General features: G+C 35.0%; 1 protein-coding gene and 1 pseudogene across 2 annotated transcripts in view; one reads left to right on the top strand and one right to left on the bottom strand.

Moving 5' to 3' along the window:
- LRP1B (LDL receptor related protein 1B) overlaps positions 1-26,834 on the top strand; it is a 1,892,531-nt gene that overhangs the window by 1,203,098 nt on the left and 662,599 nt on the right. For both annotated transcript variants that reach the window (XM_031008804.3, XM_055380092.2), the window contains exons 21-23: positions 1,451-1,633; positions 13,767-13,967; positions 18,648-18,893. In XM_031008804.3, coding sequence (XP_030864664.2) covers positions 1,451-1,633; positions 13,767-13,967; positions 18,648-18,893 — 630 coding nt within the window. The remainder of the gene's footprint in view (positions 1-1,450; positions 1,634-13,766; positions 13,968-18,647; positions 18,894-26,834) is intronic.
- On the bottom strand, positions 22,657-23,340 carry LOC109025825 (leucine-rich repeat-containing protein 57-like; annotated as a pseudogene).

Genomic DNA, 26,834 nt, shown 5'->3' with positions numbered 1-26,834 from the left:
ATTCATTTTGACCAATGGAACTTCTTTACCCTTGCTTCCACAGGGTTGTTTCTCCTTGGTTATTTATTAGTTCAGCATTACTGCACAAGCAATATTTAGGATGTATGGTCAAGTCCATCTTGAACATCTTTATAATATTGTATCACCTGAAAGATTATAATTGCTGAAAGTCTTTAAATAAAGAAAAAATAAAGAACTAAACCATTTATATTATAGAAAATAACAGCAACAAAACTTTGTGGTTGAATTAATCCTTTATAGATATCTAATTTAATTCTCACATCAACCCTGGTGATGCATTCTCACTGAACAAATAGAGGTCTCAAAAGAGTAAGTGACTGCTTTGGTGATATCACTGTTATTATGAGCTTTGACATTAGATTAACCTTAATTTATAACCATAGATATCTACCAAACCAGTGTAATAAATAATGAGAAATTCACTTGAACCTGCTTCAAATTAATCATAATTATATATATCAATTGCTGCTATAGGTAGCTTATACATTAATTGCTACATAGAGCTATGCAAGATACACAATAAATTTGTTACATTAAAACTTTGGTCTAAAAATATCTACTAAAATATCTGTATTTGGAAATACAGATTAATATATCTCATTAGATGTTAAAACAAATTTTAATAAGCTGCAGATTAGTCATGTAATTCAATTGTTAAACTGCCAAACATCTGTATCCCAACATTTATATTTTCTTACTTTTATTTATGTTTACCTTCAGAATTTATCCTATATTTTTAATCATCAGATTTGGGGCAATAATGTTACCTGCTCATTGTTATGAATTATTAATTGATAAATTTGAATGTATAGTATTTCATTCAATTCTTACGTTTAAGTGTCTATTCTGATTCTAGAATTGAAATCTTATGTCCAGAAGTTACATTTATTACCTGTTTTTTTGTATCTATTTCTCAAATTTTTGAATGCTATTCTTCAAAGATTTTGTTAGAAAGTACTTGCTAGTTTTTGGTTATTTGCTTCTTAATAATTTGAAAGAAATTACCCAGGAAAAGATAAGAAAATCAGCCAAGGTCTTATCATTAAGATTAGAATGTATAAACCTAATTTATGTGTCATAGAGAAAAGCCTTTAAAGATTTCATCCTTTAGACATGAGTACAAACCACAACAGAATATCCACAAATTATCTTACTTCTTCTTTTCTAATGTACATAGTACTTGCAGAAATTTTAGGGGAGGCAAGAAACATCATTTTATCGGACTATTAATGTTATTTAAATGAATTAGAAAATACTAGAGTATATGTATACTTATTAACCATCTAAAGTAAAAATGTATTCTCTCTAGCATTATAATAATGCCTGAAGAAAGAAAAAAAATGTGAAATAAAAACTACCAACAAGTAAAATCATAATTTCTCTCCTGTCTTGCCCCCCTCTGCTTCTCTCTTCCTCATTTCAAATTAAGAGATTCGTTCTCCTGCTGGCTGTAATGGAAATGAATTTCAATGCCACCCTGATGGTAATTGCGTTCCTGATTTGTGGCGCTGTGATGGAGAAAAAGATTGTGAAGACGGTAGTGATGAAAAAGGTTGCGATGGTACCATACGATCGTGTGACCACAAAACCAAGTTTTCCTGTTGGAGTACAGGTAAGTGAACGTTGCTTTTGGCTTCTATTGGGTCTCCCTGAGTGTGGGGTCCTTTTGGCCCAGGCTGAATCTGTATCTCACCTTTGTAAAAAGTAATCTTACATTTTTGGCAGATGTGCTCATGTATAATAATAGTGGTTAACATTTAGGGAGAACTATCAATGGGGCTAGCATAATTCTATGAATGTTCTCTGCATGGATTCATGAGGCAAGGAGAAGTTTTTAACTTGCTCACGCTCACAGAGCCAACATGTCAGACTTAGGATTTAATTTAATTAATTAATTTATTTATTTGTTTATTTATTTTTGAGATTTGGGGTTTTAAACCAGGCAATCTGGAATACAGAATCTGGAAATTCAGAATCAAGAGAGAGATAAGCATGCTAAACCAGCTGGCAGCATTTCTCTTTCCGTAGATAAGGCCTCACCCTAAAATTTAAATGAAGATGACTTAGAAAAGAAAGATAGAATTATATGTATTTATTTTCAACTAATTTCCTAAATGTTACTGTACTATTGCTTATTTCTATTTTGAGGAAGATGCTGACTGCCATTTAAAGCTTTGATTTGAGGGTCATTGGGGCTGTTACTGTGTTTTATAAAGATACCCTATTACTATGACTGTTCCATTTTGGTTTAGTGTGTGTGCGTGTGTGTGCGTGTGTGTGTGTGTGTGTGTGTGTGTATACAAATAGGAAACCAAAATGGAAAAGTTATAGTAATAGAATGTCTTATATTCTACTATATTTTATTACATATACTGAGTACCAGTTGAAATGATAAACTTATTTTCTTCCCGCTTTATGCCAGATGATGTGTTGAAGTTTAGAGAAAAGTAGATTACAATGAGCTATTGTGGTTTAATTTGTGAAATGGTTGGTATCATCCTCCAAATAATCCATGGAAATAATTTTCTGTAGATTTCATGATAACATCTCTGGAATCTCTCTTTGATGTGAAATTGTTTTTCAATTGCTTAATCATGAGCTCTTAGTGATTTCTTTTGCTCCCTATAATTACATATTCTAACAAAAAGTACAAATAAGAAGTTGTAAAAGGTGTAAGAAAACACTGTGAAAGCCACGGGGCTGATGTACATTTAAAGGTATAAAAAAGCACTGTCTTTCTTTTCTTAAACATGCTTCTTGGTTACAATTAAATATTCCAATAAGAAAAAAGAAAAATAAATGCAAGCTAACATAGGTATAGATAAATACATACTCCTGAAGCCTTTTCCTAGCAAGGAAATTGTGTTTCCAAAACATTTTTCTCCAACAATATTTTTCACAATTATGTGACTCTCTTCAAATGTTACATAAAGAGTCATAATTTTAGGGTTATTTGTTAGAAACATGTGATTTTAAGTTTAGAAATGGTCTTTTTGGAACATGTATTAATTGAAAATTAGCAGACGAATTATTGTAAAATGAATGAATTATTGATGGCATAAATAGATTTCATTTAATAGGGGAATTCTAATGCCAAAGAGCCAATTATTTGACTCGAGTTAACATACTTCAAAGCATATATTGTGTATATTTTCTCCATATAACTTCTGGCATTTTTCTGATTGTATTAACTTAAAATATAGCAGGTAACAGTTTTTAAAACATATATGAAAAAGAAACTGGCAAAGCTTTGTTAAAACAACATATAAACCAATATGGAAAATCCTGAGTTTCAATTACTTGAATATGCTGTTAAAGCAAATTGAGACGCGAAACATAAAACCAGGCTGCAATTTCTCTATACAGAAATAAATTATAAGGAGATTCACAGTAATGTAAATTCTCAAAGCTATGTATTAATAAAAACTAGTTTGAACTTTCAGTTGAGAAAAAAAAATTTGCAGACAAAGCATGTAAATAATAAATAGTACGATTAAGTAAATTTAACAGAATATTCTAAGTGCTTGTGATTTATTTTAAAATGTGTATTGATATTTTGCAATGAACACTTATAAAACAACTTCCTGTGAATATGGTTCAACATCAAAATAAATCTGAAGTATGATGAGGAAAGCTGGCTATCTTTAGAGAACTGAATTTTCTGGAACACTTTTATATGTGTTGACTTGAGATTTGGATTATCGATTTAATAATGCTTTTAATTAAACATCAGATGTTTCTACCAAATAGTTTTAGGTAAGCAAAAGATTAATGTAAAAACAAACTGTGATAAAACACATGTTTCACTTTGAAAGGAAAAACTGAAAGGTAATAATTTATCCATCTGCTTCTAATCTGATCTGTGTTTTGGATATAGTAAACCACAATTTATTCAACTTCAGAAGAGTTGCACAATTACAAAGTCACATTGATGACAGACTTCTATGAACATTGCAGTCATTAAAATGAACCACAAATAAAAGCAATGATTTAAAATATGTATTCATCTACAAACCTTTTGATATTTTTTCATTCACTTTAAATTCTCAGTTTTACAAGCTGTAAGATCTTTAAACTACCCACAATGTTTAATCCAAAGTTCATGATTATTTTCAAAGTTTTTTAAAATGTTAGCTGAACATTGAAAAGTTTCAGGCTAATGAATTTATATATGGTAATTAGAACAGCTTTCTTATACATAAATTGTCATCTACTGGTGTTCAAAACATAGGCACATTAGGTTTTTAAATTCCTATTATATGAGAATGAGAGCTAACTTCAAGTACAATAGAACAGTCATGACTTAAGAACTTGTAATCTCAAAGGTCCTATTTTTGACCAAGAAATGCATTGTGCCTCATCTGTTCTCTTACACTCCAGACTAACAAATAGCAGTTGTATTATAACTGGGGAAAAGGGAAGTGAATTTTCAGTCACTCTGTCGTGGAAAAGAAACTCAGAAATGCCTTTCTTCATAGTGATGGCAAGGTACCGGGAAAATAGGCCCTCCAGCTATTTGTAGGAATGTAAATTTAATCCTTCTGTCCTACTTGTAGAAATTCATGTAAAGAAAAGTAGGATTGTATAAGGTTATATATGCACAAAGATATTCAAGAAGTCATTTTATTTTTAATAGTAAAAAATTAGAAACAATATATTGCTTATCAATAGGGATGGTAATAAATGGTTGTGTATTCACGCAAGTATTCTAATGTCATTGAAACAATAAAAAAGGAATTCATGTGAAGGTGAGACTTCACGTTTACACTCTGAACTTTCTGCTTCTCTGTTTTCACTTCTCAACACACAGAAGTGGTGATAAAATATAACAGGATAAAATAAAGGAGATACTGCCTGATGAACAAAAAATATGTATCTCTGAGGAACAGAAATATAGCACAGTATCAAGCGGTGTGCTGAGCTAAAGCTGAGTACCTTACTGAGTTGGGTATGTAGGCTAGCAGAAATGAACGGGTGCTCAGATCTTAGGGTCAATAGAAATAAAGCTGTCCCACATGAAGCTGGGATCTGGAGGCCGGCATTACTGGAAATCAGAATCTGGAAAGAAATTCCATCTGCTTTTGAAAGGAGAGTTGAAAAACTATACATATCACTGCTAGTTGCTGCCAGCGGTAGTTACTTGAATGGAGTCATGTGCCTAAAGAGATGGGAGGACACAGGCATGGCAATTGAGCTGAACTTCTGTCTGGCTTGGAGATTGAATCTGATAAAAGTCCAATATTGTTTTAGGATAGAATCTCACACAAAAAATATAAGTTGTATTTCTGAACCAAGATTGCTGGAAATAATGGGGTGGGCCAAAGTCCAAGCAGCAATGCTTGTAGATAGGCACAAGTAAACTCATAAAGTCAGAGAGGAAAATGAAAGTTGTGATCCAAGATGAGATTACAAACCAGAATTTTAACATATATGAAGAAAACTATCTCATCAAAATCAGTCATTACAAAATAAATTATTCATGACTAAATGAAAATAAGGTATATGTCTGAAAGATAAGTTTACAATAAGTATGTTGAGACCCTCGAAAAGAAAAAGAAAAAATATTACTCCCAAAATGACTAAGAATTCAGCACAGATATGACAAGCAGAATAGTTGCAATAGGAAAAGGTGGAAAATGAGACTATCTTAGTTCAGGCTGCCGTAACAAATTATCATAAACTTGGTTGTTTAGAAAACAAGCATTTATTTCTCACAGTTCTAGAGACTGAGAAGTCCAGGATCAAGAACTGGGAAACCTGGTGTGTGTCTAAGGCACTCTTCCTGGTTTGCAGATGGCAATCTTCTTATGATATGCCAACTCTACTCTCGTAACTGATTACCTCCCAAACCTCCCAATACCATCACACTGGGGATTAGGATTTCAACATGAATTTGGTCTGGACACAAACATTCGGTCTGTAACACCTATAAGAAAAATGTGGTTCAAAACCACAGTGGGATTGCATTCTTTCGACATCAGTTGATTGATAATAAATAAGCCCAGTAATACCCATGCTGGTGAGAGTACAGGAAGCAGACACTTTGCTTTCAGTGGAGATTGGTGAACCTCTATGGAAAGCAATATATTTCAATGTTTACAATGTGTCTCCAATTTTACCCACAATTCCGCCTCTAGGAATTTATCACATAGATATATTCATGCATTTGAGGAGTGAGATGTACAAAGATATTTATTTAAAGCTTTATTAAATGTGTTTAATAAACTTAAACCAATACATATATACTCTTCCATGTACACCAAAGTTATAGAAAACTCTTTCAAATTTGACCATATGTTAGGTTCTGAAGAAGTCTTAAAAGTATTTCAAATAATTGGCAATTTACAAAAAGCATTCTCTACACACACACACACACACAAATAGAAATCTATAGCAGAATGATGTTTAAAAATGTATTTGGAAACTAGGATCGTACTTCAAGATAATCTGGATTAACTAAGAAATCATACATATATTTAAATATTTAGAACTGAATAAAATGGGTAATATATATCAAAATGTTTATGACTTTTAAAAAAATAGACTTTATATTTTAGACAAATTTTAGGTTCACAGCAAAATTAAGCAGAAAATACAGAGACTTCCTGTATACTCCCACCGCCCTCACATGCACAGCTTTCTTTACTGTCAATATACTTCACCAAAGTGGTACATTTGTTATAATCAGTGCACCTACACTGACACATCTTTCTCATCCAAAGTCTATGGTTTACATGAGGGTTTACTTTATTTAGATGTTGTATATTCTATGGATCTTGACAAATATATGATGACATGTATCCATCATTATAGTATCAAGGAGAATAATTTCACTGCTCTAAAAATCTTTTGTACCCTGCCTGTTTATTCTTCCCTCCCCCTTAGCTCCTGGAAGCTACTGATCTTTTTACTGTCTCTATGGTTTTGCCTTTTCCAGAGTGTCATGTCACTGAAATCACATCATATGTAGACTTGCCATACTGACTTCTTTCACCTTGTAATATGCATTTGAATTTCCTTCATGCCTTTTCACGGGTTGGTAGTTGAAATCTTTAAGCTTTGAATAATATTCCATTGTGCCACAATTTTTTAATCTGTTTACCCATTGAAGGACATCTTTGTTGTTTCCAAGTTCTGGCAATTATGAATAAAGCTGTTGTAAATATCTACATGCAGGCTTTTGGGTGGACATAAGTTGTCAATTCATTTGGGTAAAGACCAGGGAGTCCATTTACAGGATAGTAGGGTCAGAGTATGTTCAGTATTTGTAAGCAATGGCTGCACTGTCTTTCAAAGTGGCTGTACCATTTTGTATTCATTCACTTAAGATGAATGAAAATTTCTGCTGCTCTATATCCTTGAACACCTTTAGTGTTGTCACTGTTCCAGATTTTCATCATTCTGATAGGTGTACAGTTGTATCTCATTATTGTTTTAATTTGCATTTTCCTAATGACATATTATTTTGAGTATATTTTCAAATGTTCATTTGCCATTAAATTGCTTTTAATAGTTAAAGGTCCCAAACAACCTAAATAGGCAAAATAGGGCACTGGGTGCAAACATGATATATCTATATAGTAGAATGCCTTGCAGATTTGGAAGTCATTATAATGCACTGACATGTACACTTCTCTGTGATTACATGTTGAGGGAAAAGTGCAGGAGTGCAAGAGTGGGCATAGCATGTAATATTGTTTAAGTGGTGAAAAGAAAATAAAAGTATATTCTTTCTATAATAAAAACATTTCTGTTTTCATTTACAAGAAACTATTGTCATTGTTTGTCTCTAAGTATGGGGAAAAGTGGCTAGGAAGAATGACTGAGAAGGCATCATAACTTTTACTGTGTCCTTTTTTGATTGACTACCTTTCTTTGACTACCTTTCTAAGAGTTGTGATAGTTTGGTGCTGACTCATCTACCTTCCACTCTACATTCCATTGGAACAAGCAACATACATTTTGAAATCAAGTTCCAGAGTAGTGTTATTAGTTAATGACAAGTGATCTTTTAGCAGAAGAATGTAACAGAACTGACTGGCATAGAGAACTGACTGGCACACATGTGGATTTAACTTTAACAGTGGCATCATACTCTGTTCTGATCTGCTGTGTGATGAAAATTCTCTATGGGCTTCTGTGAATGGCAGAACATTATTCTTGTCTATTTTTGGATTGTTTTGTTTTCTTTCCCCTATTGTTGTATCAGTGAATACAGAATAAAATGATGAATTTAATCATTGTGGAAAACCAATCTGGATTATTAGAACCAAAAATAACCTATAATGGTATAGTGATTTTGTTAGAATTATATGATGGGTTATATATGAAATATTTCTAAATGCATCCCTTTTTTTCTTTCTGGAACCAGCCCTATGGAATACTTCTAATTATTTCTGATGAAAATAATATGGCAAGCTGTTCATTGTTTATGTGCCAGAAAGCTAATAAAATATTTTGCATTTTTCTTCTTATGAGCCTCCTATATTTTTCCTTGATTCCTCCCAGTGACTTTTTTTTGTTGTTTTTTTTCTTGAGACAGAGTCTCGCTCTGTCACCCGGGCTGGAGTGCAGTGTCGAGATCTCGGCTCACTGCAAACTCTGTCTCCTGGGTTCACGCCATTCTCTTGCCTCAGCCTCCCAAGTAGCTGGGAGTACAGGCGCCTGCCACCTCACCCGGCTAATTTTTTGTATTTTCAGTAGAGACGGGATTTCACCATGTTCCCCAGGATGGTCTCGATCTCCTGACCTCGTGAGCTGACAGCTTTAAACCTTTTGTTGTATGCCTACTCTAGTTGTTTCCCTTCAGTCCTGTCTGTAAAGAAGAATAAACAATGCTCCTTTTTGTCCAGGAGGGCTCTTTTTTAGATTTATTTTATTTATTTATTTATTTATTTATTTATTTATTTATTTATTTATTTATTTTTGAGACAAAGTCTTGCTCTGTTGCCCAGGTAGGAGCGCAGTGGCGCGACCTCAGCTCCCTGCAACCTCCAACCCCCAGGTTCAAGCAATATCTGCCTCAGCCTCCTGAGTAGCTGGGATTATAGGCATGCATCACCACACCTGACTAAATTTTTTTTTTTTCTTTTTAGTAGAGATGGGTTTTCACCATGTTGGCCAGGCTGCTCTCGAACTCCTTACTTCAAGTGATTCACCCACCTCGGCTTCCCAAAGTGCTGGGATTAGAGGTGTGAGCCAGCGCCCCCAACCCCTTCTTTAGATATTGATCCTGTGACCTCCTAATCCTTGTGGGAGCTTAGTCACTTTTCTTGTTTGGTCTTCTATTTCTTTCTCCACACTAATTTTTCTTTCTCTATATAACTATATTTAGTCCAATAACCTGAAAAACACTTCTTTGATTTTATTACCTTTTCCCTGTCTTCCTTCTTCACTTCATTAAATCACCTTATATAAGTATCTCGATGTCTTATGTCTCACTAATTCCTCCACCCCTTGCAATCTAACATCCAATGGCTTCCCTTGATGGAAATGGCTGTTTCGATGGTCACCAGGAATGATTTCTTAGTTTATGCTCTTCTGTGTTTTGAGTCCTACTCTGCCATTCAGTAACTGCATGAGTGCAGATAAGTTACTAAACCTCTCCACATTATGGTTTTCTGATCTGTAGAATAGGTATGATAATAATAACTGGTAGAATGTACAAAGAGTGCCTAGAACACAGGAGAAGCTTAATGAATGACATTTTTCACTACTAGTACTGCACCTCGGCTTCTTTCTCTGCAACACTTAACCCTGCTGCATTTCCTCTCCTTTTAATATTTTCTTATGAATTCTCGCATTGGATTGTTCTCTTTAGCCACATGGCATTTAGAGTCCTCTTTTTATTTCACTTTCCCTTGCCCATTTTCCTCTACCTGTCCCTTATATTTAATTTTAAAATATACCTGTTGAGCACATAATATGTGTCCAGCATTGTAGATATTTTTCTCTTAGTTTTTTTGCTCATTCTCATCTTTCTGCAAAGTCTTCATAGCAATCTATTCTGTCCCCAGTTTTAACCATCACCTCTAGGACTCCAAAATTTCTGCCACTGACATTTACTCCCCACTTCCAACCCATTTTTTCCCGATGCATTGCTGAACATTCTACTTTCTCTTCAAAGTCAGAAAGGAGTAAGAATATATCATTTCCTTTAGAATATGTAATCCCCTGTATGCTCAGATTTAAAGCGGAAAGCACCCTTTGACACTTCTAACTTGAAATCATTTTCCAAGTCCTAGTCCTACTGAGGTTACTTATGCAATATCTCCAACATAACCCATTCCATTCTCTACTCACATCTCATAACCTAAGGTTAAGCTTTCATTATCTCTCACTCAGATCTTTGTGTGGCCAACTGTGTTTTCCCCTGACAGTCATTAGCTTCAATCCACTCTCTCCACAGTTTTGGCTTCCTCTTACCTCAAGATGTGACCTAAGCACATACTTTAAAAAAATCTTTCAATCGTTCAAATTTGCTGAATCTTATAGACAATCTCCATTGCTAATTCAAAAAGTGTCTCAATTTTCTTAACCATAATCAGATTAAGAAACGCTTCTTGAATTAGGGGCCCCGAACTGCTTCATTATTGCTTTTTGAACAGGTCCCATTCTTTCCTGCTTTTATACCTTTAGATAAGAGTTTCATCTTTTGTGTGAATTCGATTAAACAAATAAGGTTGAATATTCAGCATGTAAAACTGCGTATGTTCAAAATTACCTCCCAAAAATCACACATTAAACTTAATATACATGGTTCTATGTATATAGCTCAGGATAATTTGTACCTATAACTCTATTATAAACAAGGTAATGCTTAGCATAAAATAAAAAGCAAATATAAAAATTAGAATTTTATAATGAATTCACTTAGAGATGGAACAAAGATCAGCATAGGAAAGAACTGATTCTCTTCTACTATCTATGCCCTAACACATTCCTATTGAGTAGCAAGAGTAGTCACTATGCTATTAAATTTTTATTTATTTCACCTGTTCCTTTTACGTTTTGATTTTACATGGGGTATATATTCGAATGTTAAGACTATACGCATAAGGCAGCTGTCTATATTAAATGCTTTTTTCCTTACATAAAATTTTCTACCATCCTTCAAAACGCTGTTCAAAAGAATAGTTTGGTAAAGCTTGTTTCTCATCCTTCCAATCATGCATATTTTCCACCTCCTTGAAAATCCATAGCACTCTCTGATGGTTATATGGCTTTCATCTCATTCTACTTTATATGTTCAATATTAGAACATTTGTCATTACTAGAGTTATTGCTCCACAAGGTCAGGAATTTGTCTTCCCCATCTTTCTACACTCTTCAGTAGAAAACCAAGCATATAATACTCAAAAAATATTTGTCAAATTGAATTGAAACCAAACACTGATAGAGAAATAAATATGTAGGTAACACTAAAGGTTAGTAGTATAAACATTTTATAAAAGATTATAGACCAGTGTTCAAAAAGGCATTATAATAATATAGTTTCAAGTAAATCCATTTAGACTTTCTCAAAGATTTACTTCATATTAATATTATTATTCTTAATATAAACTGCCAGTCATATCCCAGAATAGAAATTATCCCATTATAACATTTGTTATATTTTTATTAAACTAAAAACAAGTCAGTTTACAAAAAGATAGATGTATTTCAGAATATGGTCAAGAGTTTAACACAGAAAAGAGAAACTCTAGAAGAGATTGTATCAATTTATTTTGGGAAGCTAGCATGTTTTCTACAGTCATAAAAACTTAAGTTTTTCTATACCTGTTGACTTTGTAGTTGTGTTTAACCAAATTTCTGGGTTTTGGGGATTTTTTTTTAAAAAATGCTGTTATTGTTACTTATCCATTCTTATTTTCTTTTCTCAAAGGACAAAACCACAGTTACCAAAATAGAGTCCTTGACATGTAGTTATCAAGTTGAAAACATCATTATAAATAAATGAGAAAATATCTTGTAGAGCTCAACTTCATACTAATTATCTAATATGGTTTTCGGCATCTTCTAAAAAAGAATTAGTAAACACAAAATGATTTACTTGGTTACTTGAATTACTCTTGCACATTTAAAAAACTTTATTTTAAAGATTTTTGGATATTCTATCTATTGGATAGTTATGTCTATAATATGTTTTACTATTATTAATAACTACTTATTTCTTATATATAAAGAAGGGAGTTTAAGCAAAGAAATCTGTGATATTTGTTCATGCAAGATTTTATGTCCAATGACTTGATTAGGTACTTGATTAGGTGAGGATTTATCTTGATATGAATCAAGTAAAATTCAGTGTGTTTAAAGTATTTCTACTGAGGCCATTTGCTTTTGGGTTTTAGCTAATTCACATTCATGAGTTAGAAATTCATTAAACTTGACATAATAGTGTGAAGAATTATTGATATATTTTTATAAATAAAACATTTTTGCACCTGTATTTTAATTATTTTAAAATGTACTCACGTATAAGACTTAAGAAGACATTTAAATACCTAAAGACTTTTGGATATATACAATGTAATATTTTCCATTTCCCTTGTATTTGCCCCACTTATTTTTATAAGATGCTGGTATGTAGTCAGTCAATAACTAGTATTATCTTTAGGTACATTTAAAAAATGTATATTACACCTGAACATTGCATAATCTAGAAAAGATAATTAAGAAGAAGTCAGTGAAAGACTGTTTGGAAAGGAGGAATAATTTGCAGTGAAACATTTACATAGACGACAATGCCAGTCATGGTGGCTTATGCCTGTAATCCCAGTACTTTGGGAGGTTGAGGCAGTGGATCACCTGAGGTCAGGAGTTTGAGACCAGCCTGACCAACATGGTGAAACCCCGTCTCCACTAAAAATACAAAATTAGCTGGGCATAGTGGCACATGCCTGTAATCCCAGTTACTTGGGAGGCTGAGGCAGGAGAATTGCTTGAACCTGGGAGGCGGAGGTTGTAGTGAATGGAGATTGCACCATTGCACTCCAGCCTGGGCAACAAGAGTGCAACTCCATCACAAAACAAAACAAAACAAAACAAAAATAACAATGAACATTGATCTCTTTGTGTTTCTCACTGTTACTGTTGAATCATGCTGGCTAAACAATAATTATTTTATTTTTTTCTTCTAGAAACAATAAAAAAATTCTATACATTCCGTCTATACATATGTTAGTGGCCAAAATGTTTGATGTCATTTGATATTCTCTCATGAAAGGGCATGTACATATGTCTGGAGTGGGGAGTTGGGGTGTTGATGTTATAAATGTAAATAGAAGGACAACCTCTCTTGCTAAAATGAGGCATTTACCTGAATTTGAGTTTCCGACAGGCACCGATAGCATTCACCTAAATTTAGGGATCTAAAAGGCACTGATATACAAATGTATCTTTAAAGTTTGCTTGTAACAGTTTTGCGATTAAACTTTCAATTAGTCACAGAAACCTTCTTTATATATATATATATATATGTATATATATAGAGAGAGAGAGAGCAGAGCAATGACTTGAAACTAAAGAAAATATCAAAGCTCAAACAATAAGAGCACTGTAAGACCAGGGCAAGAAATATTCAAATGCTGTCATGAAAATAAACTGTCAAATAATAAGCAAATAGATTTTGTTTTCTTTTGCTAAAGACAAGTAATTCTGCCTGTGACTGAAGACAATAATGGCCACTCATTATCATAATGACCTAATCACAAAAATCAAACTGACACTGTTTCTGTTTTCTTAAGGGAGATGCATCAACAAAGCATGGGTGTGTGATGGAGATATTGATTGCGAAGATCAGTCAGATGAAGACGACTGTGACAGTTTCTTGTGTGGACCACCCAAGTATCCTTGTGCTAATGACACCTCAGTCTGCCTGCAGCCAGAGAAACTCTGCAATGGGAAAAAGGATTGTCCTGATGGCTCTGATGAAGGCGATCTCTGTGGTATTGCATGTTTAATTGTACTGACTTCTCCATGAAAACTACAACCTTTTAGTTCAGTTGCTGTTACTTAATATAGTAGCATTCATTCCTTTCATTCATTCCCTTTAAATGTAGCTTTTAGCATTGAACCTTGTCTACATTTCTCAGACACTCTAAGGCTACAGTAAAAGTCTTCAATGCGATCAGAAATTTCTGAAAATAAGATAGGAAAAGCTAGCCTATATCGAAGTTACTTAATTATAGAGCTGTGTTCATCATTTAGATCTCTGGATGGCCAGTGGTGTTCCCGCAGTTGAACTGATTATTTGTTGATCCCTCAGAACAAGGAAAACTTGTTGTTCCTCATCTATGGATGGAACTCACCACCACCCTATATATTTTGATAAGCCTTCTAATCATTACAATAGAAACTGATTTTTAGGAAGGGAAAGAGACTGGATAATAAAGCCAATTGAATATTACCCAATTTAACATAATTTTCCTTCAAGTTTTTAGTCCTCATACAACAGCTTTCTTTAGTATGCCTTATCTAGTTAAAATGATGATTTCAATGAGCTTTGAAATCACGTTGACTAGCAATCTTTCTTACCAACCAGCACATACAAAAGAAAATTACATTTCCTTCTCTTCCGGGAGACCAGAGATTTAGTAAAGAGATTTTTTAAAAGTGTTTTCTAGATAATACTGAAGGTGACATCAATAGATAATGAAGAACAGTTTACAGAATGATAAGAACAATAATGAGATGACTTGAGGCTGTGAGAAAATGACTTTAGGAAATAATGAAGCTGACTGATTGAAAGTAGGAAAGACAACTACATTGAAGCCCAAAGTTATATTTTGACCTCAAATGAGCATTAATAGCATACTGAATGATATAAAAAAGGAAGTTCTTTTTTTTTTTTTTTTACCATATGTGGTAAAATGTCTTTTTTTAAGTCATGATTTTATAAAATAACCTTGAAACAGTGAATGCAACAGTCTTCATTCGATGAGGCTAAAATTACACACACACAAATTAAGAACAAATGAAAGAACTTAAATTGAGCAACAAAAAGGTTATAAATAAAAGGTGACAAACTTCATTCTTCTGTATTCATTTCTTTCTTGCCCAGCTCATTCTTTGTAGTGGAGTGGGTTGGTGAGAGGTTTGCTCATGAAGGTTGTAAATACAAATTCTAAAAGAAATTATTAATACTCTTAAAAAAGAATGTAATTATGGAAAAACTAGACTTCAACAAGCTTAAATTCTTTTCTTCAATTAAGTCTTTAGGTGATTTAATTTCTTAAAATCTTGGTTTTCTTATAATTAAAATAGAGGCAATGGTATCTATCAGGTAATCATGGTAATAATGCCTGATGCCCTACAGTTATAGAAAAATATTAGTACTTTTCTACCTCTTCCCCATCTTTCAAGTTAAATGAAAGAAATAAAAGGCAAAAGACAGAAAGTACACCCATTGAGAAAAATGAAGAAAATGATAAGAAAAAACAACCTTATTTTCCTATTCTTCACTTTCCAAATTGGAAAAGTAAAAGAGTAATGAGAGAATTTCCTCTTAATTCATTTCTTTGTCTACTTCAGAATTGAAAAGCACTTCTTATCTAGCCATATGGTCATTACTTAAAGAGCTTTGCCCAAACATTTCAAAAGATTATAGAGACTGAAATAGATTATAAGGAGGAATCTGGTGTGGAAGTACCAGAGAAAATAAAAAGACAATTTTGTCATGATTGCAGCATTGTGGCATATTGAACTACACACCCCACTCTTTCAGAGGTGAAGTCATGAAGAGTTAGAACAATGAAAACAGAAAGCAAATACTGGCCAAAGGATTAGATTGTCTTTTCTATGGTTATAGCAATGTGTATAAGGAAAAGGAGAACCCAAGAATGTGAATCTTCTAATTCTAGTGAAGAGATTTTTTTTAGGGAAATTTTTAAATAATTTCAAAAGAAACGGATTTGCACTTAAGAAACAAACGAAAATAGATTTTAATTACTCTAAAATGGAGTTATAGTGATCCTTGTTATAATAATATGTCAAAGATAAAGCCAGATGCTAACTAGTAAAACAGTAAGTAAAGATTTTACTCATTAGTAACTCTTGTGATAGTCCACTGTGAACTGAGCTCAACTTCATGAAACTAAAGACTGGAAACTTTGAAGATCGGGGTGTGCTAAGGAAAAGGCACTAAGGGGGTTAAAGGGGCTGCTCCACAAGATTACGCCACCTGGGTTAGATAACTGGGGCTTAACAGGAGGGGAAAACAGGCTTCTCTTATCTTTGTGACAAGAGGCAGTGGCAGCAAGTAAGAGTAAGACCCCCACTGGGCTGGGAGGGAGAATGAGAGTCAGAGTTCTCTTCCCAGGTGTTTGCACTTCAAAGAGAACGCTCTCAGCTCCTTAGAAGGTAGTTCTGGGTAGTAGAAGATTTACACCTCAAAAAGGCACAGAAAGGATTTATAATTGCCAGCTTTCTAAAGCAACTACTCTAAGAGGAGGTTCAGGGCCTATCTGCCTATCATCATGAGTGTTCTCAGGCAGACAATTTAATGTGGGAGCTGGGGTCATTCAAGGGACATAGACTTAAGCTGTTGGACAATGTGCTAGGGATTGTTCAAGTCTGTTAGTATGTATTTGTGGCCCAGGGGCTTGGGGAGGGGGGCGGTGGAGGTGAGGGCAGCAGGATGAAATCATTTGTGCTGAGAGTCTGCAGTTTTTATTGGCCAAGGCTGAGGTCTAGTCAGAAGAGGACTTAGAGGATCCTGACTAGAGTTTGGTCAAGGATAGAGTCTTTGTCAGGTAACAAAAAGTTTTAAAAGAAGTTGCAGGATTAGTGACAGGTTTAGGGCTAAGTAAGAATCGACAGGTTCTAATCATGCAAATATTGGCATTAAATTTATATATTCAATTTCAGATTTCAATGTGAATTTCATTTAACCTAAAATCTGTAACTTCATTCCACAGAAGTAGTAGAAAGAGACACTTTGGTACTGAGAAAACCGTGACACTTGAAATAAGCTAAAAGCATTGTAACAATTTTTTTTTTCTTTACCTCCTGGGCACAATGACATTTCTTTACAGTAATTTTCTGGAAAAAGAATGTCAGTTGAACTAAAATGGGGCAAATACTTTGAAATGACTGCTGTTTTAAGATGCTTATGATTATGGGTGAACAAACATATTTGGAGGAACCAAGAGCTGAATCTATTTTTTTTCTTCAAAATAATACCAAACTTCAATTGAATTGTTAGAGAAAACAGTTAATACAATCGTTTTCCTTTTCTTATTACTGTAGCTTCTTTGATGGTGACAAATTATATGAAGAAGAGTTGACCCATATAAAGCTTTTAAAAATGTAGAAATGTTTTTAAAAGCCTTACATTTCAGGCCAATTTTCATACTGGATACATTTTCATAGACAACCAGAAATATTTGCATTATATAAATAAATATTACTTCAATTTACCGATTATTAGACAATAGTCTTTTTAGCACATCTCAAAACACACACAATTAAATAGGGTTTGAAATCCACTTGAAAATATTTTTAAAGCCAAGAAAGACAAAGCTTCTTTCAGCCTTATTTGTATGTACCTAACGGTACACAGTGGTAGATAATGATGTGGTTTCAAAGACAATTATCTGCCATTTTCTTCAAGGTTTTAAGCATGTCATATTGAAATTTTCTCAAGTAGACAATTCTGACTAAATTTTAGGACAATGTGTGCTTTTATACAATTTTTCTACTTTAAAAAATTCATCAAATATTTTTAACTCGTTACTCAAGTTAGGTATACACTGGTAAACAGAAGAGATATTTTCTGTACCCTCATGGAGCTTACAATTTGGTGATGAAGTAGAATAATAAATAAATATATTTAAAGGACAGCTGTATATTTAAATGCTATTTAAAAAGCTAATCTTTTTCACAAGCTAATCATATTATCTATGTAATCAATCATATTATCTATGTAATCAATACTATTGCTCATTATTTCAGCCAAAATACCAGGGCAACTTTTTTTTTTTTCAGTGTTTTGCTTATGATGTTTCCATAGCATCACTGAATGAATCATAATAACCGATATATGAGGCACAATGGACAATTCACCTAACTTAAAAATAAATACCTACAGCCGGTAAAGGATAAAGTAATCCATTCTGCATTATAAATCCAAAATAGACCGTACAAGTGTTGCAAAAGATATATAGACCATATATTCACATATGTGTATATGGATGTACTTGTTAATTTATTAACATCAAGATATGTCTAATATTAAGATCATCATGGTATGTACATCTTTTTTGGAAGACCTCTGCAAATTATTTTGCACCACTGCTAAAAGGCTCAGCATAATCTTTCCAGTCATAATAGAAACAATGAGCTCACTTTACATCTGTGGGGCAAAGCAAACTATACTCCCAAGTTTTATAGAAATGAAAATCTTCCATTTACAATTTCTATCATATAGAATTAAATTTGACCTTTGGATAAATCCTATCATCATTTCTATACCAACCCCTGAAGCAAAAATATGCCAAAGAGGGCTTTCTTATATTCATTTGTAGTATCCTGGCTAATTGTAGGCTTAGAAAATTGAGTTCAATGATTAGTATTTAACTGAGGAAAGCAATTGATAAGACCTATAATCTGTTCCCCCCTTTTTATAGATGAGTGTTCGCTGAACAATGGAGGCTGTAGCAACCACTGTTCTGTTGTTCCTGGAAGAGGAATTGTCTGTTCCTGCCCTGAAGGACTTCAACTCAACAAAGACAACAAAACATGTGAAATTGTGGATTATTGTAGCAATCATCTAAAGTGCAGCCAAGTATGTGAGCAGCACAAGCACACAGTCAAGTGCTCATGTTATGAAGGTTGGAAGCTGGATGTAGACGGTGAAAGTTGTACAAGTGTTGGTAAGTAACTATTTTGTGTGTGTTGCTATATTTAAGACTAGATCTTGAAAGAAACAAATCCCAAAACTGCTTCAGAAAATTAATGAAAGGATTCAACTCATTTTAGATAAAGCATTTAACTATAATGTGTTATTTTAGACCTACTATAAAATTTCTAGAGAGAAAATATAATAATCCTTACTTTTGCTATCCATTGAATTGTTACCATCAGATTATTTTTTTCCTGAAACATTGATTTTATTATCATATCCCGGATGGGCTCGTTTTTGCATGGGCAAAAGCAGTTGCTTTGTTTCTCTGCGCATGCTTTTTTAGGGGGTCCTGCCCCACATTCCCAATTGTTATTTCTACTGCTCTTGAAAACAATTTCTTGCTCTGGCTGTGTTCATCTTCTAACCACTTATTTAAAACATTCTGCGGATTCTCTAGGTGGTTTTTCACAGTGGGAAAGGCAAACAGGGGCTTTAGATTATGATATTTCAACTCTAATTGTGTAACTTACATTCATTCTTTATGTGACCCTAGGCGGGTTACATAACGCTGTTGAGCTTCAGTTTTCTCATTTTTCAAGTAATGTTGCCCATTGTAACCATTTCTTGCTTATAGCATGTTGTAAGAGTAGCGTGAAAGACTTGTTACTGTGTCGCACGCCCATTGGGTGTTTAAAGAAGTATCGCTTCCCATCCACTTTTCTAGATTCTTAGTCTGAGTCCACAGGAAACTTAGAAGTCTATGGATAGAATTGAAGAGATTCAAGAACTTTGTTTGGGAAAATATTATAGCATTATTTTAACTTCTAACTGAAAGTTAGCATTTCTTTCCATTGTGAATGTATGCCACAGACCACCAAAGTCATTGGCAGCAACTATGAATTTGCTGATAGAAGTAATAGATATATTCATATCACATTATAGTTGCCGCACATATCTCAAAATATCACATGTTCAGGCTTGGAAACCCGCTACTAATTCAATAATAGGATCCATTCGCCCCACTGCTGGATCTTATTATTGAATACACTAATAAAATCCTCTCTGTGGGGGAATATCTCTTCAACTTTTTCCAAGACAAAAAGGAATTAGAATAGGAATTAAAATATTCTATCAAATAAAGTTTGAATTTCATGAAATCAAAATAAATATATAATAAATACATTTATGATCGTATTCAAAAATTATTTAATTTCAATAAGTGCACTTCAATGTTTTCTCATCTATACTTTTTAAAACACTTTATTCTTATTGTTTTTGCACTTTAAAAAATTTTCTAATCTAGCACAACGGGGTGACTATATTCAAAAATAATGTAATTGTACATTTTAAAATAACTAAGAGTATAATTGGATTGTTTGTAACACAAGGATAAATGCTTGAGGTGATGAATACCCCATTTACCCTGATGTGATTATTATGCATCGCATGCCTGTATCAAAATATTTCATGTGACCTGTCATAGGTAGCAACTAACTGGGGCCATTGGCACAGGGGGTAAAAGAATTTACCAAGACAGTTGTAGGTAATGAAAGGCAGACTTGTTAGAGAAAGTATGAAAATACATTGCAAGGTTGCAACAGGCAGCACAGCAGAGACAGGGCTGTCTGCAAAGAGGCAGGGGCTGGAAGGACATTTTATATGGTGGTGCTGGAGGGAGCTACTTGCAGATTGAGGTCATTGTGTCCACAGGACAAGGAGGTCGTTGTTTATGATGAGATTAGCCACCTGTCCAATCGATTGTTCATTGTTCTTCCCCACTTGGAGCCCTCCCCCACCTGGAGCCCCTTCTACATTGTTGCTTACTTATCTATCAGGCCTCCACATAACCTATAAATATACTACTACTATAACCCCTACTATGTACTCACAAAAATAAAAATTAAAAATTATTTTAAAAAACCACGACTTTCTGAGGAGTCCACATGCTTCACCAGACTGATAAGAACCCATATATTATGAACCTCTATTCATTTTGTTTCTTTCACTTAGACTATACTTTCCTCACTTCATCTCCAGAAATCCTGGATATTCTTTGAGACGTGCTGGCTCAAGTCTTTTTTCATCAATTAAATCTTCTTCCAAATATCCTTGCTTTCCATTTATTTTTTCTTTTTATGTCTAGAACATATTGTTCTTGAATATATGTGATCACATTTTTAACTGGCTGTTTTATATTCTTAGATATCTTCTTATTTCTTTACAATAAAATAATACAAACTTTGAAGTTAGAATTCAGGTTACAGACTTTTCTCTTGTGTTTTACATAATATCCAGTGCACTTCTGGGAAAATAATATGCAGTTAATAAATACTATATTCTTTCAGATATTATTGTATTATTTTAATCTTTTACTTTAAATTTTCTTTTGTTTTGTGATTATTTTTGTAGTAGTTTTCTTCTGACCATTAAAATTTGAGTCCCAGAGCATAAGTTTAGCAGACATTTATTCTATATTTCTTCTTCAATATTCTCACACAAAGTAATTGGCTTGAGAGGCTGAAAAACAGCAATTTGTTGTAATGGTAATAATCATTTCATTCACCTACGTGTTTTGGATGAAAAAGCAATAGATCAAATATTGACCTCAGACACATTTGTGATCATATTTCACATGAGAATTGGCTCCAGATGTTTGTTTTGGATACAGATAACAAAATGATTGAGTGTCTTGGAGTGGTTATATACCATATGAAATAAATAACAACTTATGTTTAATGTTAGAATAATTCAACATTTAAATACAGGTGACCAGGGACAGAGATAACTCTCCTAATGGAATTGACTCCTCTGCTCTCAGCTCAGAATGGAACTGTAGGGGCAGAAAGGAGGTGTTCCCTTTTCTCCCCATAATAAGGGTCATAGATGACTCCCCTATAACAAAGACCAGTTAACAAGAGAAAATCATAGCAAATTTATTTGATCATAGTTTTTTGTTTTTTTTTCTTGTTTTAAAATATTATAGCAATAGTTTATTGATAGGTAATTTGATTAGTAGAGTTATAAATACAAAAAGGAGGAAAGATTACCAGAAAGAAGACATTATTTCTAACAAATCTTCAAGAAAATATTGATTATTAAAATGACATTTATCTTATAAGTGTTGCATATACAGTTTTAGCTCTTCAGAGCCCTCTATCGATAAGTTGCCTGAAATAGTAAAGAATTTGCTACTGCAGCCTTGGGGAACATTTTTTAGTGTTGTATTGGTGCTTCTCTGACAAAGCATACTTTTAATCAAGACAAACAGTCCCATATTTATGTAAGTCCTAAATTCCAAGTATAAACACTGCAATTGAACTGACGGACTGGAATAAAATAATAAATCCTTAGATTAACCATACCAGCCTCTCACAAATTATTTGAATTTCATAAAAATATGAAGTGTTAACATAGAAATGAAATGGCAGCTGACTTTTTGAAAGCTCACACATTGAAACTGAAGGAAATCTCAAGCTGTGGTATGGAGTTATTCTGTTACCAGGCAGCACTCCCTCACTATAAAAATAGCAGCTAGCTACTGGTTTCTTAATGCCAAACTAATGATGATTTTGAAGACCAGCCTTGCTCATTGTCATACCCATGACTCAAATGGAGAACTTTTCCTGTCTCCTGGTTTCCTTTCTTTTAGCTTAGTTGAGAAGAGCCCTGAAAAGGAAAAGAAAAAGGATCACTGAGTAAAACATAATGTCCTGGAGTATCATCTTCTCATTGCAGATACCCTTGACAACAACAGGAGCCTTTGAATCAGCAGCACTCCAACAGGTCCCAAGTCAGTATGCTGTAAGGTTCCCATAGACCTGGAGAACTTCATGCAACTTCTTGGTGGCCATGAACCTCTCCATGTACTTATTGAAGTTTATTTTAAAAAGATTACCTTCCATATCAAGTGGACAGATCTGGCAATCACTGCAGATGCTCTGTGAAAGCATGCTGAGATCAAGACAGTTCTCTTCCAGGTGAAGAATTTTAAGGCAAGGACAGCCAGATATCTTTATTGAGACCTGAGATATCTTCTTCCAGTTGAGGATGAGTTTGATGACCTGCAGCTTTCCTACTATGTCAGGTATACTTCAGATCTGGTTCTTGGAAAGATCCACCACATCCGGTGGCCTAGGCTACAAAGTTGGGTGATAGCGCTCCCAGTTGGTTCCCAGAGAGGCTCAGGGTCTTGAGGGTAAAGAGTTGCCCAAAGGTAGATGGCAGCTCTCTCAGGTGACTGCGGTTTAGGCGTAGCATCTCTAGAATTTTTTTAGGATTGCATAATCTCATTAGGCAGACCAGTTTATGTTGTTCAGGGGGAGGTTCTTCAGCAGAGTGAACTTTTGTATCAGCAAAAGTGGTAGGTTGTCCATCTTGTTGTTGGACAAATCGATGGTCCTGGGATTGCTCTTTAGTGTCTACAATTCTAAGGAGAACTTGGTCAGCCCACGGTCCTTAAACTGGGAGACACCAGTTTAGTGTGCCCATTCCACTTGAGTACCGAGGGCACCATTTCCTATTTTAGTGCTTCGGTCTACATCCCTCCTATGGCTCAGCTGCCAGACGGTTCAGCAGGGGAAGCCCCAGGACCCACATTAACCAGGTTGTGTTCCCCAGACTTAGTCCTGGATAGGAACCTGATGATAGTTTTATGTGACATAGAAACCTTCAGAATGAAGACCCAAAGACCCAGGAAAAACTATCCATTTTTTATACTTAGGCTCAATGAGGTATGGACAGACATGTAGAAATATGATTGGACAAAAAGTGTATGACCTAATGCTTATAGACGGTTGGGGGGAACCAGCACAGCCTGTCTGCTCTGATTCTTCTGAACTTCTCTGGGCAGCATTGCTTCCCCCAGGATATGGGGCAGACCCCTTCTGGAATGAGCATCTTCAATTTCTTTATGGCCAGCTCCTAAACAGAAAAGTTGGTGTCTTCATCAGGGTTCTCTAAAAGGACAGAACTAATAGGATAGATGAATACATGAAGTGGGGTTTATTAGGAGAACAGACTCACACAATCATAAGGTGAAGTCCTGCAATAGGCTGTCTGCAAGCTGAGGAGCCAGGAAACCAGTCTGAGTCCCAAAACCTCAAAAGTAGGGAAGCCGATAGTGCAGCCTTCAGTCTGTGACTGAAGGTGCGAGAGCCCCTGGCAAATCACTGGTGTAGGTACAAGAGTTCAAAAGCTGAAGAACTAGAAGTCTGATGTTTGAGGGCAGGAAGCATCCAGCATGAGAGAAAGATAGAGGCCAGAAGACTTAGCAAATCTAGTCTTTCCACATTCCTCTGCCTGCTTTTATCCTAGCTGCGCTGGCAACTGATTAGATGGTACCCATCCAGATTAAAGGTGGGTCTGCCTCTCCCAGTCCACTGACTCAAATGTTAATCTCCTTTGGCAACAGCCTCACAGACACACCCAGGAACAATACTTTGCATCCTTCAGTCCAATTAAGTTGACCCTCAATATTAACCATCATAGTCTGGGAAGGTTAGAATAATATTTTTAGGCTTTATGGCTGGCTTTGGGGAAAGGGGCTGCTAGTTTCTATGACTCGCTCTGGGAAAGACAGGTTATAGTTACTGTGGCTTGCCTAAGGAGAGAATGAGGCATGAAAAACAGGAAGGTAGGAGAAGGTCAGGGAGAGACTTTGCTTCTGAGGTAGCTTCTTAGGCCTTCACTTTGTGGTGCTGTTTTCTGAGCCCCAACAAAACTCTAGCAGTACCATATGATTTCTCACTGTTAAGATTGCTATATTTTCCATCTGGTTTTGTTCATAATTTTATAGAAAAGTAAAAGTATATTTCATCTTTTAAAGTTACAATGAAACATTTTTAAGTGGATAATTTAATCTTCTGGTAATTAATCTCTTCTTGAAATGTATAGTGCACTTTGTGCATCTGAAGAAAAAAAGGCTTTATTCTGTGTTTTGTTCACCCCTTTTAGAAAAGCAGCAAATTCACGGTCCAGTAAAAATGAATTGACTAGTTACCACTGGACTTTAAAAATAGAAATTTCTTCTTTCTTGCTCATTTTCTGTTTTCCATCATCTTCTGTTGATTCTTCCTTTTAAAATGTTTTCTTTCTATTGAACGCAATACCTGTCCTTATCCCTCTTGACATTAAAAAGAAAAAAAAATGATGATAGCAGGCTTTTGGCTGGGCATGGTGGCTCACACCTGTAACCTCAACGCTTTGGAGGGCTGAGACAGGAGGATCTATTGAGCCCAGGCGTTCAAGACAGCCTGGTCAACATAAGGATACCCCCTACCTACAAATAATTTAAAAGTTAGCCAGTCATGGTGGTGCATGTCTGTGGTCCCAGCTACTCAGGTGACTGAAGCAGGAGCACTGGCTGAGCCCAGGAGATTGAGACTGCAGTGAGCCATGACTGTGCCACTGCACTTCAGCCTGAGAGTTTGAAAAACTATTTTTGTTTTTTCAAATTACAGCCATGATTGTTCCATTCCTTTATTCCCTTGAGTTTTCCTCCATAGTTCTCTCATCTTTTTTTTATTTCTCTACACTCTTCCCTTCTCTGATTCTTTACAATCTGGCTTTTGCTGAATTGCAGAACTGATTCTGTTTTCTCTAAGTTCACTCATAATATCTTCTTATATAAAATGATATTTCATAAATGCTACTTTTATAATTTTTATTTTCTATTTAGTAGATCTCAAATCTCAGTTTTCTCATATATCTCAATATTCAGTTACATTTTCCCTCTTTAATTCATTTATTAATAATTATAATTCAATTATTAATCACCCTTCTCTGAAGTATTGATTTCTTTTAGGACCACCTAAAATATGATACTGATTGTGATATGGACAGGAGGCAGGGAAATACTGGGTAGAACAGGTAGGTTCCCCATGAGGTCCCCACCCTCAAGCCTGGACCCGTGGCCCAAAGTGAGAACTTTACATCCCTGTTTTCTTGCTCAAATGTTACCTTTTCCAAAACCACCTTGGCCCACCCTGCCCCCCACCTCCATCCTGTACTCATGAAAACCCCAGGCTCCACTGGCAGCAGAGCAGCAGAGAAGAAGAGAAAAAAAACAGCTTGGCGTTGTTGAGAAGCAGCTTGACTTCAGAGGGATGGCTTGACGGTGGGACCTTGGAGAAGAGTTTGGCCTGGGACAGCTGAACTCCAGGGGAAGACCACCTTCCTGGTCCATCCCCTTTTCAGCTCTCCATCCCACTGAGAGCCATTTTCATCAGCAATAAAATCCCCTGCATTTACCATCTTCAGTTCGTTGTGTGACCTGATTCTTCCTGACACCCAGTAAGAGCTCGGGTTACAGGGGGTTGTCACACTGAGCTGTTAAACACTTAAGCCACCTAGGGACATCAAAGTAAAAGAGCGCACTGTAACATGCCTTCTGAGGCTCTAGGGGCCACACGGAGTTCTGCTCCTGCCGGTGACCTGAAGCATTCCTTCTGGCCCCTGCGAGCACTCACCTGCCTTCTCCCCTTCCCACGAGGGGTTGAGAGCCGCAGGCTGAGTAAATGAGCCACCCCCTTCCCAAGTCCTGTGAAGGGGTCAGGGAAAATTTCCTGTTTCAATTGCATTTTCTTCTGGCTCCATTGCTGTTTGTTCGGCAGCCCAGTGGCAAATTTGCAGCATATTTCTAGTAACATTGCAAATAACATTATATAATTTTTTTTATCTCAGCCTGAATCAGATTGTATTTTCACATTTTTTTGTTCTTATTCTCTATTTTTTTCATTATTAGGCTTTTGAAATTATTTTTTAATTAAAATCATTTCTAGGAAAGAGATTGTGAATATAAGCACAAAAATGCATAAATATAATGGCTGCGTTTTGGTATACCGTGTCCACTACCCAAAGCTTAATTTTCACTTTCCTCTATGTGTATTTCCTTGGACAACTCCTTTCCACTCTGAACATTCCCTTTTCACCCCAGATCTGATTACTGTGGCATTTACATCTCCAGCTATAT

Source organism: Gorilla gorilla, chromosome 11 (genome assembly GCF_029281585.2).
Source record: "Gorilla gorilla gorilla isolate KB3781 chromosome 11, NHGRI_mGorGor1-v2.1_pri, whole genome shotgun sequence".
Lineage (NCBI taxonomy): Eukaryota > Metazoa > Chordata > Mammalia > Primates > Hominidae > Gorilla > Gorilla gorilla.
Note: the sequence above shows the minus strand (reverse complement) of the source record. Positions and strands in the feature narration are given on the sequence as shown.